Source organism: Temnothorax nylanderi, unplaced genomic scaffold (assembly GCF_030848795.1).
Source record: "Temnothorax nylanderi isolate EJ_2023f unplaced genomic scaffold, tnyl_v1.0 TNYL_tig0002_pilon, whole genome shotgun sequence".
In the NCBI taxonomy this organism is placed as follows: domain Eukaryota; kingdom Metazoa; phylum Arthropoda; class Insecta; order Hymenoptera; family Formicidae; genus Temnothorax; species Temnothorax nylanderi.
The window spans coordinates 1,133,687-1,148,610 of NW_027249064.1; the positions used below are offsets into that span (position 1 = coordinate 1,133,687).

Consider the following 14,924-nt stretch of genomic DNA (forward strand, 5'->3'; position numbering starts at 1 on the left):
ACAAGTAGGGTGTTTTCATTATATGTACGTCCACTTTGCAAATATAAAAAATATAAGATATAAAGCGTGTATCTCAAAATGTGATACTGATAAAAGATATAAAGATTTGAGATGCCTAATGATCTTATACATAATTTGTACCGGATATAACATATAACCCACAAATATAAATGTTCAACTTTGGAGATCAGGAGTATAATGAAAAAGCTATAAGTATCTCTCTCGTATGTTTATATTTTCTGCTCTATGAATTTCAATGAGACACCTATATAAAGTGGTTTATTGATTTTGCCAGGAGAGCCAAACTGGACTTACTTTGCTATGAAAATTGACGACGCGGATCGTGTTTTTTATGTCCTGACATAATGACGAGCGGACAGGCGTATATTTAATTCAGTAAAGAATATTTAACATTATATTACGGCAGTTATCTGCACTGCGATAGGTGGGATACTATGTCATCCAATTAAAACCGCGCTTAAAAGTTTTCCATCGACCGAACATCTCGGGGCCATGCCGGGCTATGTGATCGAGTCGATCAATCCATTAATCCTGCCAGCTTCTAGCCCAGGATAACATCGGATTTCCGTGGTGGCGGATGGAAAGTTTCTTCGCCGGTATATTTTGCGCGGAGCGTCTGCCTTTGATGCGGCAGGGCGCGCGTCGCGTAATTCATGAATAAATAAGAAACAACTTTTGAAACAGGCTGACTGAAAGGCGCACGGAGGAGACGACGACGACGACGATGACGACGTAGTAAGGGTAAAAGAATTCCGGAAATCCAGCGACTCCAGTTGCCGCCTTGCTTCCTGTGTGACCTGCAGATCCTTCTTATTTTCCGACTTCCTTTCACCGGAGTGCACCCACTCTGACCTTTCCGCCTGGCTCTGCCCCTCATCTCTTGGCTGCCCTCTCCCGTTCATGATTCCCGAGAGGGTGGCTTCGAAATTTTCATATATTATGCAAACATCTTTCTCTTTGGCATAATACTCTTTTATTTCTACTTACTCATTTGTCTATTCCCCATCGTTTCATTCCGCATTGCATAGCTTATGTTAGTTATAATACAACATCCGAATTGGATTTCGTTGTAACTGTTGCGTTATCTTAAATTATTAGCGTTGATAATCTTTACATATTTTTTCAAAATGGATAGTAAAAATACGTTCTTACAAAAAAATTAAAGTCATTTCAAATTTGATCTTACCAAAATTAAGAAAAGAATAGCTGTGTTATTAACTTATCTAAATCTCCTCTGTAAAATGCTTTTTCAGAAATTAACTACGATAAACTACGATTTCTTTCTTGCCAAATTATTCTGATTTAAAATAATAATACATTTTCAATTATTTTCGGAGGAATAATAAAAAAATATTAGCAACATCTAAAATTTACTATTAAAAACTCTGGAGATTTCAAGAACACGCGATATTAATCGATTTTTCATAATTAGAAATTTGCATGTCTTTTTCAAAATAGCTTCATTATGACGTCGGTATCGAATGATCGTTTTCCATAAACATGCTATTCATGCGATTAACCAATATGGCTTCGGCCAATATTTTTTTATTCTTAAATGTCTTCAGATATCTTGGAAACCGCTCACCCAATACGAAATCTCGTTACTCCAATAAATTCACATTATTCAAGTTGCGCTCATCTTTTTCCAAGGAAATCAATTTCCGCGAATAGGAACGAGGGACGCTAGCTACATTTAAATCCTTATCCGCATTAGCCAAACTCGACCGTAACTTTCCCCGATATAACCTCGGTCGCCGATTCAAGTATATAATTCACTTTGGAACATCCCTCGCTTATTTATTATCTCGCTTTTCTCGTCGATGATGCGAGATTCCTCTTATCCTCCGTTAATTATCGTCTAAGCCGCGGCTTCTATATCTTTCAATCGAACCCTCGTAGCGTAAAATTAAAAATGGCACTCCGCGCCGATATTATATTTTTCCATTTAGTGTTGCATTCGTTATTAATTTCGTCCTTGCCTTGCACTTTCCTTTCCTTCCTCAGCTACGAGAAAACATTTCGCGGCTGCAGCGCGTCCGTTAAATCATTTAAACATTTTAATGGAAAAAGTACCGGTCAGCCGTTTTTCCAAGCACGTCCATAATTCACTGGCGCGATCAGAAATTTATATTTCATCGTGGAAATCGTGAAAATGAATCTCGCTCTTCTACAATAACGCTTTTGCAACCGTGGAACAGAAACACCTTGTAATTGAATCATGTTTTTTTTAGGCATATAGAGATACGCATCTAAAATATATTTAAAATAATGATGGCGATTTCGAGGCAATTGTTCTTTAATTCCAATAACGTAATCAGATAAGACAGTTGTAGTTTCACATAATTAATAAGGTATATTTTATAAAGGCAGAGATATATAAAATATATTGGATCTCATTTTTATCTTGTTGCACATTATATTTTAAACAGACTATCAGAGATAAAAGTGAGAAATTATGCAATAACACGGAATTAAATTTTACGATAACTCATTCTTGTGAAAAAGCATAGTTTTTAAGCAATTATATTTCACAAAATACTGAACATATGTAGAGCTCTTAAATTGTCTCACGTAATAAATGTATTCTTTACGTCTGCATTTTATGTACTTTATTTAAATAAAACAACCTTACTGCTTTGAACAAAATAAAACTGGATAATGTATCTAGAAAAAACACATTTATAGCACATGTTCAATAATTAGCATATTGAAAATATGTCATTATTAAGAAAATATGCTGAAGTTCAATAAAGAAAAATTAATTGTATTCGCAATTATTTCACTAAATCTATTTTTCATCTTTTCAATAATATTAAGGATACAAGTGATTATATAAACTCGTGAGCATTGCATATTTTAAAAATAAAACAGCGTTTTATTAAATTAAGAGTATATTAAGATATAAACTTCACACACAGAGAACAAGATGCACGAGAATGGAAAGAAACTGGGTTATAGCCCACGCTCTAAGTTTAAAAGTAGCACCAACACACAATGGGGTACCATTTCTCGTTATATATACATCTGTTTATTCCTTCCATTTACGGGCGGATAGAAATAATGTTGTTACTTTTTCACGACGGTGGCAGAGATGGACATTTCCGTTCGGATAATAAATTATTTAGATTACTGCAGGCATTAATACGTTGGAAAAACTTGGCTGACCCCTCTCTCTCTCTCTCTCTCTCTCTCTCTCTCTCTCTCTCTCTCTCTCTCTCTCTCTCTCTCTCTCTCTCTCTCTCTCTCTCTCTCTCTCTCTCTCTCTCTCTCTCTCTCTCTCTCGACATAACGTTATCCATAACGTTGCACATATAATATTTAAGTTCACGATTTCATCAAAGTTTTATGTCACACGTTCTGATAGTCGCGATAAAATATCTTTCGTATGCTTATTCAACGCTCAATTATAACTAGAAAATGTAATAATGAAACAATTCATTACACGGAATCAAAAATTATTTAATCGTTTTACGTGAGAGATAAAAGTGATCATAATGAAACATTATATCATCCCAAGTTTCCTCGTTCCTCATTTTCCCGACGTTCCGAGGGCATATAGCAGTGCTTATAATAACTTTTCAATCAGCTCTCTGATCGCCATGAATGGTAATGGAGCGTTCGTTCAAGCGGAGCAGCGCGCTTATAAGGCGCTGTGAAAACTTTTGCTACGCCTGAGTTCGTTACAGGATGCTTATGGATACTTTGCAAGAAGTAGCGAGAATCTCTTAATCCTTTTCCACCTGTTTCCACCCACGCGTCGCGTTTGCACGCCCGAATCTTTTTAGTCGATTAACGTGATTACATTAAATATGCAAATCCGTCGTGACGATCGGAACTTCAGCTTCCGCAGCTTCTCGGGCTGGCAACCAATTTCCCACATTTCTTTTATCGTCAAGACTTTTTATAGATGTCAAGTAATCGAAAAGATAGGAAGGAAAAACGATGCCAGTCAGCACTTCAGTCCGAGATATTCTTATACATATATTATGCATATATGAAACAGATATGAGAAAGATCGCAAGAGGTAAGTAACTGCCAGTATGAACTACAGCTGAAGGAGCAAATTTTAATCTCAATACAGAGATATTTTACTGTTTGTATAAAGATGAGTAAAAGAAAACTGATTTTCATTATTTACGTAATAAAAAGCATCCGCTCAAATCTGAATGAGAATTTGATCAAATTAAATAATCTCTTATTCGCAATCGTTTTTCCGCTTTAGCGTTTTCTTTCTGTAATATCATCTCGTAAATTTTTCCTTCTTTTTGAATTTTGGCTAATGCTATACTCATGGTCGTTACGTTCGATAGAAGATTTGTGCGTATATCAGTTTCATTTCTGATTCGCACAGCAAATCAGCGATGCACCAGCAAAATAGCCGACTGCGAATATAACAACATATAATTTCCGGCGACCCAATTCGCCGAAAATGTAAGAGGATTATGAAAACGCGGCGCGTTCGCGAGAGTCTGAATGATTATTCGTATTCGTGCTGGCGAACCCAAATAAATTACTTGCGGTTCTAGTTGGAACGCTGCGCTGTGCCACGCCGAACGATCGGATGCTGGGTCGGATTGTGTCGTAAGTAGGATTTGTGAGTTATTACAGTATTACGAATCCGCGCCACGGATTCGCCAGTAACTTAGACTCCGAAGACGTCGTCCCGTTTAGACGCGAGCAATGTAATTAGAAAAGTAAATCATATGGGATTGCAGATATTAAGCACTTGATTGGTATTGGTATGACGCAACTTGTAGAGCAGTTTTATTACAGAGACTAAAATAATTTTCGAAATGAGTTGTGGTGAGTTTACTTCTTGCACATTTTAAATCCACATCTTAAAAGTACAACTAGAGAGGACTGCACAAATAATAATAATAATAATTTTTATATATTATTATTATTATATATACTTTCCCAGATAAAATAAAAATGGAAAGAAAATAAATGTCTTAAAATTGCATGCAAGTTTGAACTTCCGTTTGACATGAATAGTTTGTAGAATTATAGATTGTTCATCGAAACGCATTTTACAAAGTACTCTGCGGCATAATTTTCGCGGATTACTGTTCTGTGACGTTTCAAATCGCGCGAAAGAACACTTTGACGCAGCTTGCGCGAGGCAACATACACGGTGACACCAGGAATTTCGAAGTTTCTCAATTTACGGGTTGCCCCTATAGCTACTCTAGGCTAAAGGCCCTGTAAATACCATATATGTATAATCAACCAGCATCTTGGTTCCCTTCGCTTATGCGGGAGATCAAAGATCGACTTAATCAGCGACAAACTTTGGCAATTTGTAGATAAACGTGGTTTGATTTATTTATCTTTATGGCGCTCAATTAACTTTGGAGCAAACTTTATTTTAACAATACGATGTCGAAAACTAAAAATAAATTAAGATGATCGATTACAGCCTATTTTGATACAGTTTTTAGATTCTCTCTTCTGCATTGATCTTCTTATTAAATGTATTTGCGAAATCGATCTCAGCGAGTTGAAACAATCTTTCCCGATTCTTAGCGACGTTCTTTAGTGAAGTGTATCATGCATGTCGTGTCTCCTTTATAGCACATTCGACGCGTGTAACATCTCTTCCTATTACGTATCCGACATAAAACTGCCCAATCCTCGGCGGCGGTAATACTGGAACGAGTAAAATGCAATACATATGCTAACGATATCACTGCGCGCGCCGTTGGCGATTTATGGACGAGCGATACAAGATGTTCCGCTTGAACCGGCACGGATACCATTGAAGTGTGTCTCGACGGGCGGCGGCGCGGCGCGAGTATGGTCGCTCGGATGGAAAACGGGGATTTCGATCAACGAGGGAATACATAATTAGACGGCCGCCGGTATCGTATGAATCGAGCGCTCACTCGGCAGTATTCTCGGCGATCCAGGAGATATCGTAATCCCCTCTTGTCGATTAGGCTATCAAGAACTTTTATATTTGTTATACAGATACTTATTTTATTGAATTTATGTTTCACCGAAAATTCTTTATTATCAGAAAAGAAATAACACTCTCTTATATCGTTGCCAGATTTTCATGTTAATTTTTCTATCAAATATTCACAAATTATCTTATTCGTTTATTTCTGAGATTTTCAACTAACATTGGCAATTATTAAAAAACGTATGTGGAAGGAGAAATATCTATCCGATTACGGAAATTGTTTACTGTGCTGATTGTGCACGCTCTACGATATATGTTATAAATTTTACAGCACTCGTTATTAAAATTTTTGCCAATAATTAAATGCAGAATTATATCGATAGATAACGAGTCATGTAGCAATAGCTACGTTAAAAGCGTTATTCGCTGATATCATAAAATGAAAATCTTTTGATCATTTGCTTCGGTGTGCATGCATATGAAATAATTATATTAATATAAATTCCCAGTATATGGAAATGGAAACTTTTAGAAACCTAAATATTATACGAAAAAATGCTTTTCAGGTTGTCAAAATTATCTCACACTGCTCGTATCATGAAATTTTTATCTTAGTCGAAATGCTTTTTTATACTAGATATAAAAATTGTAATTAATAGATAGGCGATTTAGACATATAAATAATGCAATAACAACCTGACATATCATATGCTGGCTAATATAAGCTATTCTTTATCTGTACTTTGTCCAATTATCTCATAAATGTTCATATACGATAATATAGCAATACGTATATGCATTTATATCATATCCAATCGAGTCGTTTGTTAAATTTTTTGCTCAATTAATCAATTACGAGTTCCAGTAATTAACCGAGCTATGTCTAACATTTAAATTTATCTTCATTAAAAATATCTTTCACAAAAATACTTTTCACATCTTTCGAGTAACGCAAATTTGTTTCCAACACACTGCGATGTATTATTATTACAATAAAACCATTTAATATCTACAACTGTAAATGGATTGCACAGAGTCTATCGAAAATGAAAATCCCGTTAATTCAATTATTGAAGTATTCATTACACTTGTTACGCGATTGTAACAGATTTCTGTATGAAAACAGTTGTTATATCGAATGAAAATTTTGCTGAGTTTGGTTTTATGTACGTAATTGTATATTAATGTACGCTACATATATTATGTGTTTCTGTATTAAAATTAATTATAGAAAATAGATTAAGATTAAAGTGAATTGAAGTTATATTGAAAGTGACGTAATTTAATTTAAACATTTTCAATTTTACTTTAATAAACCGGACTACATTACGGTCTGATATTGTATCTCTTCTAACACATCTTTGTATTTAGACTTACCACTTCTAAACTATTTAAATGTTGATTTAATTAAAAGCATATGCAAAATTATATGAACTAAAGCTAGCTAGTCCAGTTTACTTTGATTGTAAAAAGATGCATAACTTTCTCAATAAAAGATATAAACATTTTTCATGTCCAACAAAATATGTTAATGATGTATAATAGCTCGTTTACACAATCCGCGCATATTAAATTTATGTCTAAAGAAATTCATCTAAAATGCTTGTAAAAAGGTTCCTAAAACGAATCTCCAGAATTTCCAGAATAAGAAATAACATACTATCGTCATGAAATATCCTAACTATTTTAGAAAGTTAAACACGCGTTGTTTCACTTATGATTAACTCGCTAGGAGAAATATTTGTTGTTGGAAGCGAGAAGTTTTTGAAATTTTACTATGCAAATAGTATTGCATTGCTCAGTGATATATATACTTTATCGTAAACGCATATTGTTTGTGTTTTTCAGCGGCTTGAAGTGTTTTATATTTTACGTTAACAAATAATTTACTTTGGAAAAACTATATCAACGGAACTGTATTCCATTTGATGTCAAAGGAATGTAATTTTCACTCGTGTGTTTAAAGCTCGAGTTTCATGTAATTCTACATCAAAATTACTTTTATAAAATTGCAACTTCATTACGCTTGAAAGAAAAAAGGTATACAGATGTAAACTATATTTATATGTTCACTAATTTTACTTTTATGTAAACGCTCGCAGAATGTTGTGTGGCCGTACTCCGTTGGTTGTTGTTTGCAGCGCTAGCCGCATCCGATTCCAATTTGCATTGCTAATATAAATATCAAGCTTGAAACACAAGGAAGGCTCGCAGATTCCAGCATTTACCGAAGTCTGAGAGCAGTTGCTGATTATGTTCTTAATTGGCGGCTTTTTACCGGCGCATCTTCCATTTTCCACGTCATTTTTGCATTCACGGATCATCAGAAACGCGAGACTTTGCTCTTATTTTAATTTTGAATAGTCTCAATTAAAACGAGATTGTGATTACGGGAAAATTATTTTACAAAGACGATGTTTACAACGCGAAACCAGATACTTACAGGCTTAATTCATCGCTTGAAGTTTTAAAACAGGATTTTTTTGTCAGACAAGACGCGTAATTTATCTCGGAGAATGTTCCGTCGACACCTGTCCCGAACTTTTCGAAATTTCTCGCGTCAACTGGAGCTTAAAGTGAAGTACGTCGTGAGTGTCTCTCGAGCGCGATTTTTTTTTTCAACCTGTGCCCGAAACTATCAAGGGGAAAATCTTCGGCAAGTACCGACGTGTTAGCCGTGCAAATAAAATTTACCACCGAAGTTTGTGACCGAACTTGCCTAGTATGGCGACGAGTTCCCGAGTTTATCATGGTATGCATCTTTTAATAAGCTCGAATAGTAGTTCAGCATCTCGGAGACGATGTACTTGGGGACCTCTCTGAATTTTAGAGCGATTTGTTATCGCTCTTTTCGAAGTACGACAATAAAGGAAACTAATAAATATTAAATTGAATTTTGTTATATCTAAAAGAATGTAGATTTTTTAACTTTTAATTCCCAAATTTAAAATATGTAAATTAAATGAGATATAATTAAATTTTCTATATATTTTATTGGGTGTATATTTTATATTTATTTTTTAACATGCATGAATGTAGCATGAAAAAAATATTAAAATATTCTATTGAATCTAGAAAATGAGATAAGAATTTACGTGTAACATTGAAGATTTTATTGCGCATGCAAGTCAAGTTAGGAGAGATAATTATTTCAACTGTGATAGTTAAGACGATACAAAATTTGAACATCATCGATTAAGCCATTTCGAAGTACCGTAGCCTAGGACACTTCCCAATTTGACTCGGCTAAGTTAGTAGAAGTTATGCCACGCTGCGCTCCAACTACTATGGATGAAAATTCGCCCAGGGGTATTATGGCGTTGGTGTTACGGGGTCGACAGCAGCGGAGAACTAACCCACTGTAATTCCCCAGATGACTTTAATCTGTTGTCACTTAAATCATTCCTTATTACAAGTTTTGTCGCATTCGAACGCGTTTTATTTGGCATTAAATTATCCCGCAAAGGCAGTTAAAGATTGGTATTACTTAGGTTCCTGGAATAAATCTTCTAGGTGCCCGGACGCGAAATCTTTTGGGCAATAAAGATCTGTTAACATCAATTTAAATTTTTTAGAAAGATATATTTTATCATGAAGTAAAGTTTGTGGAAGAGTATTTCACGTATTTTTTACGTATTATTTTTTCTTTCGTAAATGATATGTAATATGCGAACCGAAAATGGACAACATATAGCAGATGTATATCAAAGTATGTCGGTTACCCACACTAGTATAAATTTCAACTGAAATAATTCACTACTGAACTGCTTTCAGTTAATCAATTACAGAGATTAGTTAGCATGAAATAATTGAAGCTGTTTCGAGGAGGTGAAAAGCTATATTAGGTATACCATGTGCTCGTTCAATGGAAATCGTAATTATAACTTCTGATAATTTTCTCTGTGTATTCCATGAAAATTTTCATACTGTTTTTAATATTAAATAAAAGTAAACGAATAAAAGCGAATAATTATGTTCATTTATTTCGCAATTATAATATCCTTTTAGATAAAACAGAAATTCACGCATTCAGGTCATTTATTTTTTCTTTAATTTATTTAGCAATTAAAAACCGTACAACTTTATATACCTCTATATATTATACAATATATCTAAATATTTTTAATTTATGTTTGCAAAGAAGATAGCAAGAATTTTTATAAATATAAAATTATATTAAAAAGAATTTAAATAATTCAACCATTAAATAACTTCCATATTCCATGCTGGAAGAGCTATAATTAAAATTGAAATTATTACATGCTCTGCAGTAACTTTGAAAATAATTATTTATTAACGTTGTCTAACACAATTATTTAATTAATTTTAAATATTAAGAATTAATAGAGGTATAATGTTCGACCTAACTGGCTCAGGGAGCACCAGAATGATGTCAGAAAACACACTAGCAATCATTCCGTAGTGAGCGAACACCGAATATCTTACGGGCACGATTTCGATTGGAAAAAACCAGAGATAATACATAAAGAGAGACAGATCAGAAAGAGGGAATTAGCGGAGATGTTTTTTATTAAAAAATTTGATGACACCATTAACTTACAAAAGGACACGGAGAATCTTAACGTTCTCTACGAACATATTATAAAGGAAATATAATTGCCTTTCTCCTTCTTCGCTACTTCCCTCTCCACGACCTGTTTTGTTATTGACGGCACACGGTCTGTTTGTCAAATTTGTCAGTTTGGATGTTGCCACCGCACGGCTCTGACACAGCGAATTATGCCGTTTAATAAGTTTCTTATCGTTTTAATTTCAACGCACAAATATGTAAGTTTCAGGGTTATATAATTATTTATAGAATTTTTTACATTCTTTTTTATATTCTTTTATATTTATTGCGGAGCTCTCAACTTTGTTGCTTAGTTTTTAGATTCGACATAGTTTGGACATTATGTCTGACCAATCAATATTTGTGAGTACATTATACGCTTGAAAAGGACCGGAATCTACGGTCGAAACGTAGCGTTGGTTTGAGCAATAAAATTTGGCCAGTTGGGTCGAACATTATACCTCTATTAATTCTTAATTATTTACTGGCGACTCAAGTTCTCTGTTTTGTTTTTAAATATTAAGTTTTAAATATTAGCAAGAATTATTATTATACATAATTTTTTTGTAGGTAAATATTTAACGTAGATAACTGTTAGATCTAAACTATGCGCGAAGAAATTTTTTGTTTGCAACATAAACAAAACTTTTTATATAAGTTATAATGACATAATTGTTATAACTGCCCATAATCACAATTCATGACAAAGTAAATTTATATTTACATAATATTTGATGATAAATTCTTTGCAAATTTCGAACAGTTGGCAGAAATAAATACAAAATTCATATTTCAATTTAAATCTTTCTAATTGCAACACAATTCACAACATTTTTCATGTAATACTGATTGATTCGTGTCGCGATTTATAAAATCTGATTTTTCGATATAAATGTTTTTGCAGAGTAAGACTTCTTAAATCGCATTTGTTCTAAATTATACAAAAGTATTGTGAGAAAAGAAGAACTTGAAAAATGGAAATTCTCAAACTGTTGTCGTATATATATGTAAAATAGCTTCATAATCACACGCTCACCCTCATGGTCGAAGCCTCACATGGTCCCACCGATGCTGAAAAACACCTTCAGCCTGCAGTGGATCCGCGTCTGTCACCCATCCGCCATACTCCGCTGTTCCTCGGAAAAACAACCGATGGGCGTCACTTGTTTCGCACGATGTAATTCTCACCCCCGACCTCGACCTTCAACCTTCAACCTTCAGTACCACAATTCCTGACACAAATTCTTACACGTCCGAATTCCGCGCTTGAAGTTTGCACTTGAACCCCGACCAAGTCCGCACACCACGAAAATTTTCACCTCGCGGATGTACGGAATATAATTATTGCAAACAAATTAATGAGAAAGTCAAACAAGTCAGTCGAAGAACTCACGTTTAATGTAACGAATACGACTGTAAAAGCTTGCAATAATTGGACACTTTGCGTAAGAAAGCTCGCGGACGGTTGAGAATTTTTACACAGTTTTCAAAACTTCGTGGAACTCGTCCCTTCTCGTGACATTTTCATGAATAGACGAAGATTGCAGTAAAAGACGTAGTCTGTCAAAAACTCGGGCGCAAACTCGAAAGATTTGCCGAAACGTGGCTGTGAAAGCTCTCTCTCGCGCAGTATTGAACCAAGCGAACGAGCAGCCGGGTTGATGCGAGGTCGTGGCCCGGCAGCCGGCGACTGGCTGCTGCTAGAAAGCTCGCAAGCTCGAGCCAGTCGGCCTGGCTAGGCGCAAGCTCCCTACTACGCGGCCTCGAAACACCCAAGCGAACACACCGCCGCGTCGCCCAACCCTCCGAGAGAGAGAGGGTTTCTTCTGGCGACTCATGTCGCCGAGGAAAACGCTGCCAGATATTTGGCAGCTTGCGGCGCCTTAAAGTTGCGCAGGGTGCATTCGATTTCTGTCGTTTGCGTGAAATTGATGCACGACACACACCGAGATGGGGGAAAACTTCTTTGAAACCGATGTTATCTCGTGGAAGCAGATTTCAATACTGCAAATGTAGATAATTTTGATGTTTACTCTCTCTCGCGACGATCGACATAATTGTTAATAACTGACGTAAGATATATTTTATAATATCTACACGAAAGATTGAATTTATCAAATTAGAGCGATTCCAATCCATGACATACTTGTATTATAAAGGTTTGATTTTCAGCGAATCTAATGAGCACGCTTTTTTCTTTTGTGACATTAAAAAAAAAGAAAACTTGAGAAAAGCAGAAAATTTGTTTCAGTTCTTTTCGTGACGTTCTCTTGTCGAGTAAATTACTTTCCCATGAAATGCCGATTCCGCGCGGATGAATCGAGTTTAATCCGTCGCGAATCGGCGTTAATCGCGAAAGCTGATATCGATATTAATGGCAGTGCGGATATAATGCTACATTCGTCGGTGTTCCAATGATTAATCGATAATGAATTACCGCGCCACTTCCGGCTGCAAGCGTATTAGTCGATTTTATGCACCATTTCTTTTAATAACGCTGAATGGAAATAAATTATTTTGATCAAATAATACCTTGCATGAATATTTAAATAATAATTTAATGCGTAAAAGAGTGTATCGCTTTCTATAAAAAGTGGAATTAAAATAATCGATGCTAAATAAATACTTTACAGATTTAAAAAGAAGCAGATGAGGTCTCTATATTTTAATTCGTTAAAAATGATAATTATTATGTACCAACTACTAATTGTAAGTCACGATAGGTCAACCAGAAGATATAATACACTAAATATTCTGGAATTCCAAACTTCTTTTTCACAGACAGAATTTTCTATAAATTTGGAATCGATTTTGCCGATTATTAAGGAACAAAGCTACCACGTTTTTGAATATTTTAATATATTCAACGTTAAATATATTATGACAAAACTTTAATTAAACCTTATTGAAATTTAAATTAAAATCTTAAAAAAGCAAAATTTATTAAATGTAGAGAATATGATGAGTAAGCAAGTATTATTATTATTACAGTAATAATAATAATACTCTCTTTTCTATTTAATAATATTGTTCTATTATTAAGCATTTCTTTAGGTAATGTTTTTCTACAATTCTACATTCTACAATAATAGAAGCATTGTAGAAGATATTAGAAAAAACATTACTTTTTTCAAAATAATTGCTTTTTCGATATGCTTCAATTTAAAAAATCGCTTTACAAGCTTGCAAAGAATTTATCGTAAAAATTTAAGAATTAGCTGTTACGAGGCTTTGTATATCTATGTCTCAAGCAATATCCCGTAAAGCTCCCTCACGGCACGCGCTAATGTATTTCGCAAGAACATTGTGGCACAAGATTTGCGACAAGCATAAAAAGCTTTAGCGTCAATCGCGTTAGCAAGAGATGTGTCTCTGACCTGGAGAACAAGGTTGTGGCGAAAGGGGAGAGAACTGATAAATCTTCATTAATTATTCTTGACGAACCAGCGACAATCCTACCAAGTCGTGTACATTTAGACCGTGTAACTTGCGAAGCGCGTGCTTGTGGTCGGCACGAACACAATTGCGGCACTGTGGACGACCACAAAGTGCTTTGATAGTGCGGATGCGAAACTGTGGTAGGTCGGTTCATATGGAGAAGAAAGAGGCTTGGATAACTTTTACTTTGCGCATTTTAATTAATTCCACGTGGAAAACGGATTCAAGGAACACCTGTATATGCGAGGCAGTTATCCGCGAGACTACTTTATGTGAATATTCGTGTATTTTTGTATGAACCTCCCTAACCGAAGAATTTGACGGGATTTAAAATGACAATTATTCGCTAATTCTTAGAATAGCGAATTGCCAATTAAGTCTTTACGAGTTACGTTAGATATCCTAGAAAATGTTAGATATTACGTATGTACATACATGTTGCAGATACAACGGAATAAATATTTATATTTTGTTTAATATAAATTTTATTTACGCAGCAAACATGACATGAGATGTGTATAAGTATAATACTCGTAAAATAAATATTTTCCCCGTTTTAACATTGTGTGTGTGTTAAAATTCTTTACAGTCGGCAACGCTGGGAATTTTCTAGATAAGAGCTTGTTAAATTGATATTATTTTAAGAAAATTATATTTTTCTTGATATAAAAACCTGTTTGTAGTTTTGTACAATTTTTAGCAAATTTTATTTAGAAAATAATTTAATATATACAAAATTTAACTCCACGTTGCATATTTAATATTAAAAATATAAATTTTTATTATATGTTCAATTATATATATTAAAAAATAAAATCCTTTATATATTAAAAGTTATAAAAATGCGGTAAAAATTTTTATAACATTTTTTACTAAACAAAGGTTGATCAAAATATCGCTGAAAAATTTGTTATAAATTCTTTTAGGTGCATCGCGAAATGAGTGTGGATAATATGTATTCCATCAGATATGTAACATGAAATTCAATTT

The 14,924-nt window shown here is 34.4% G+C and overlaps 1 protein-coding gene across 1 annotated transcript in view; it reads right to left on the minus strand.

Moving 5' to 3' along the window:
- The window catches only part of LOC139768581 (dipeptidase 1), a 99,361-nt gene extending 87,139 nt beyond the window's left edge, over positions 1–12,222 (minus strand). Inside the window, exon 1 of the mRNA XM_071698911.1 lies at positions 11,533–12,222. Coding sequence (XP_071555012.1) covers positions 11,533–11,538 — 6 coding nt within the window. The 5' untranslated portion in view covers positions 11,539–12,222. The remainder of the gene's footprint in view (positions 1–11,532) is intronic.
- Between the last annotated feature and the right edge of the window lie 2,702 nt (positions 12,223–14,924).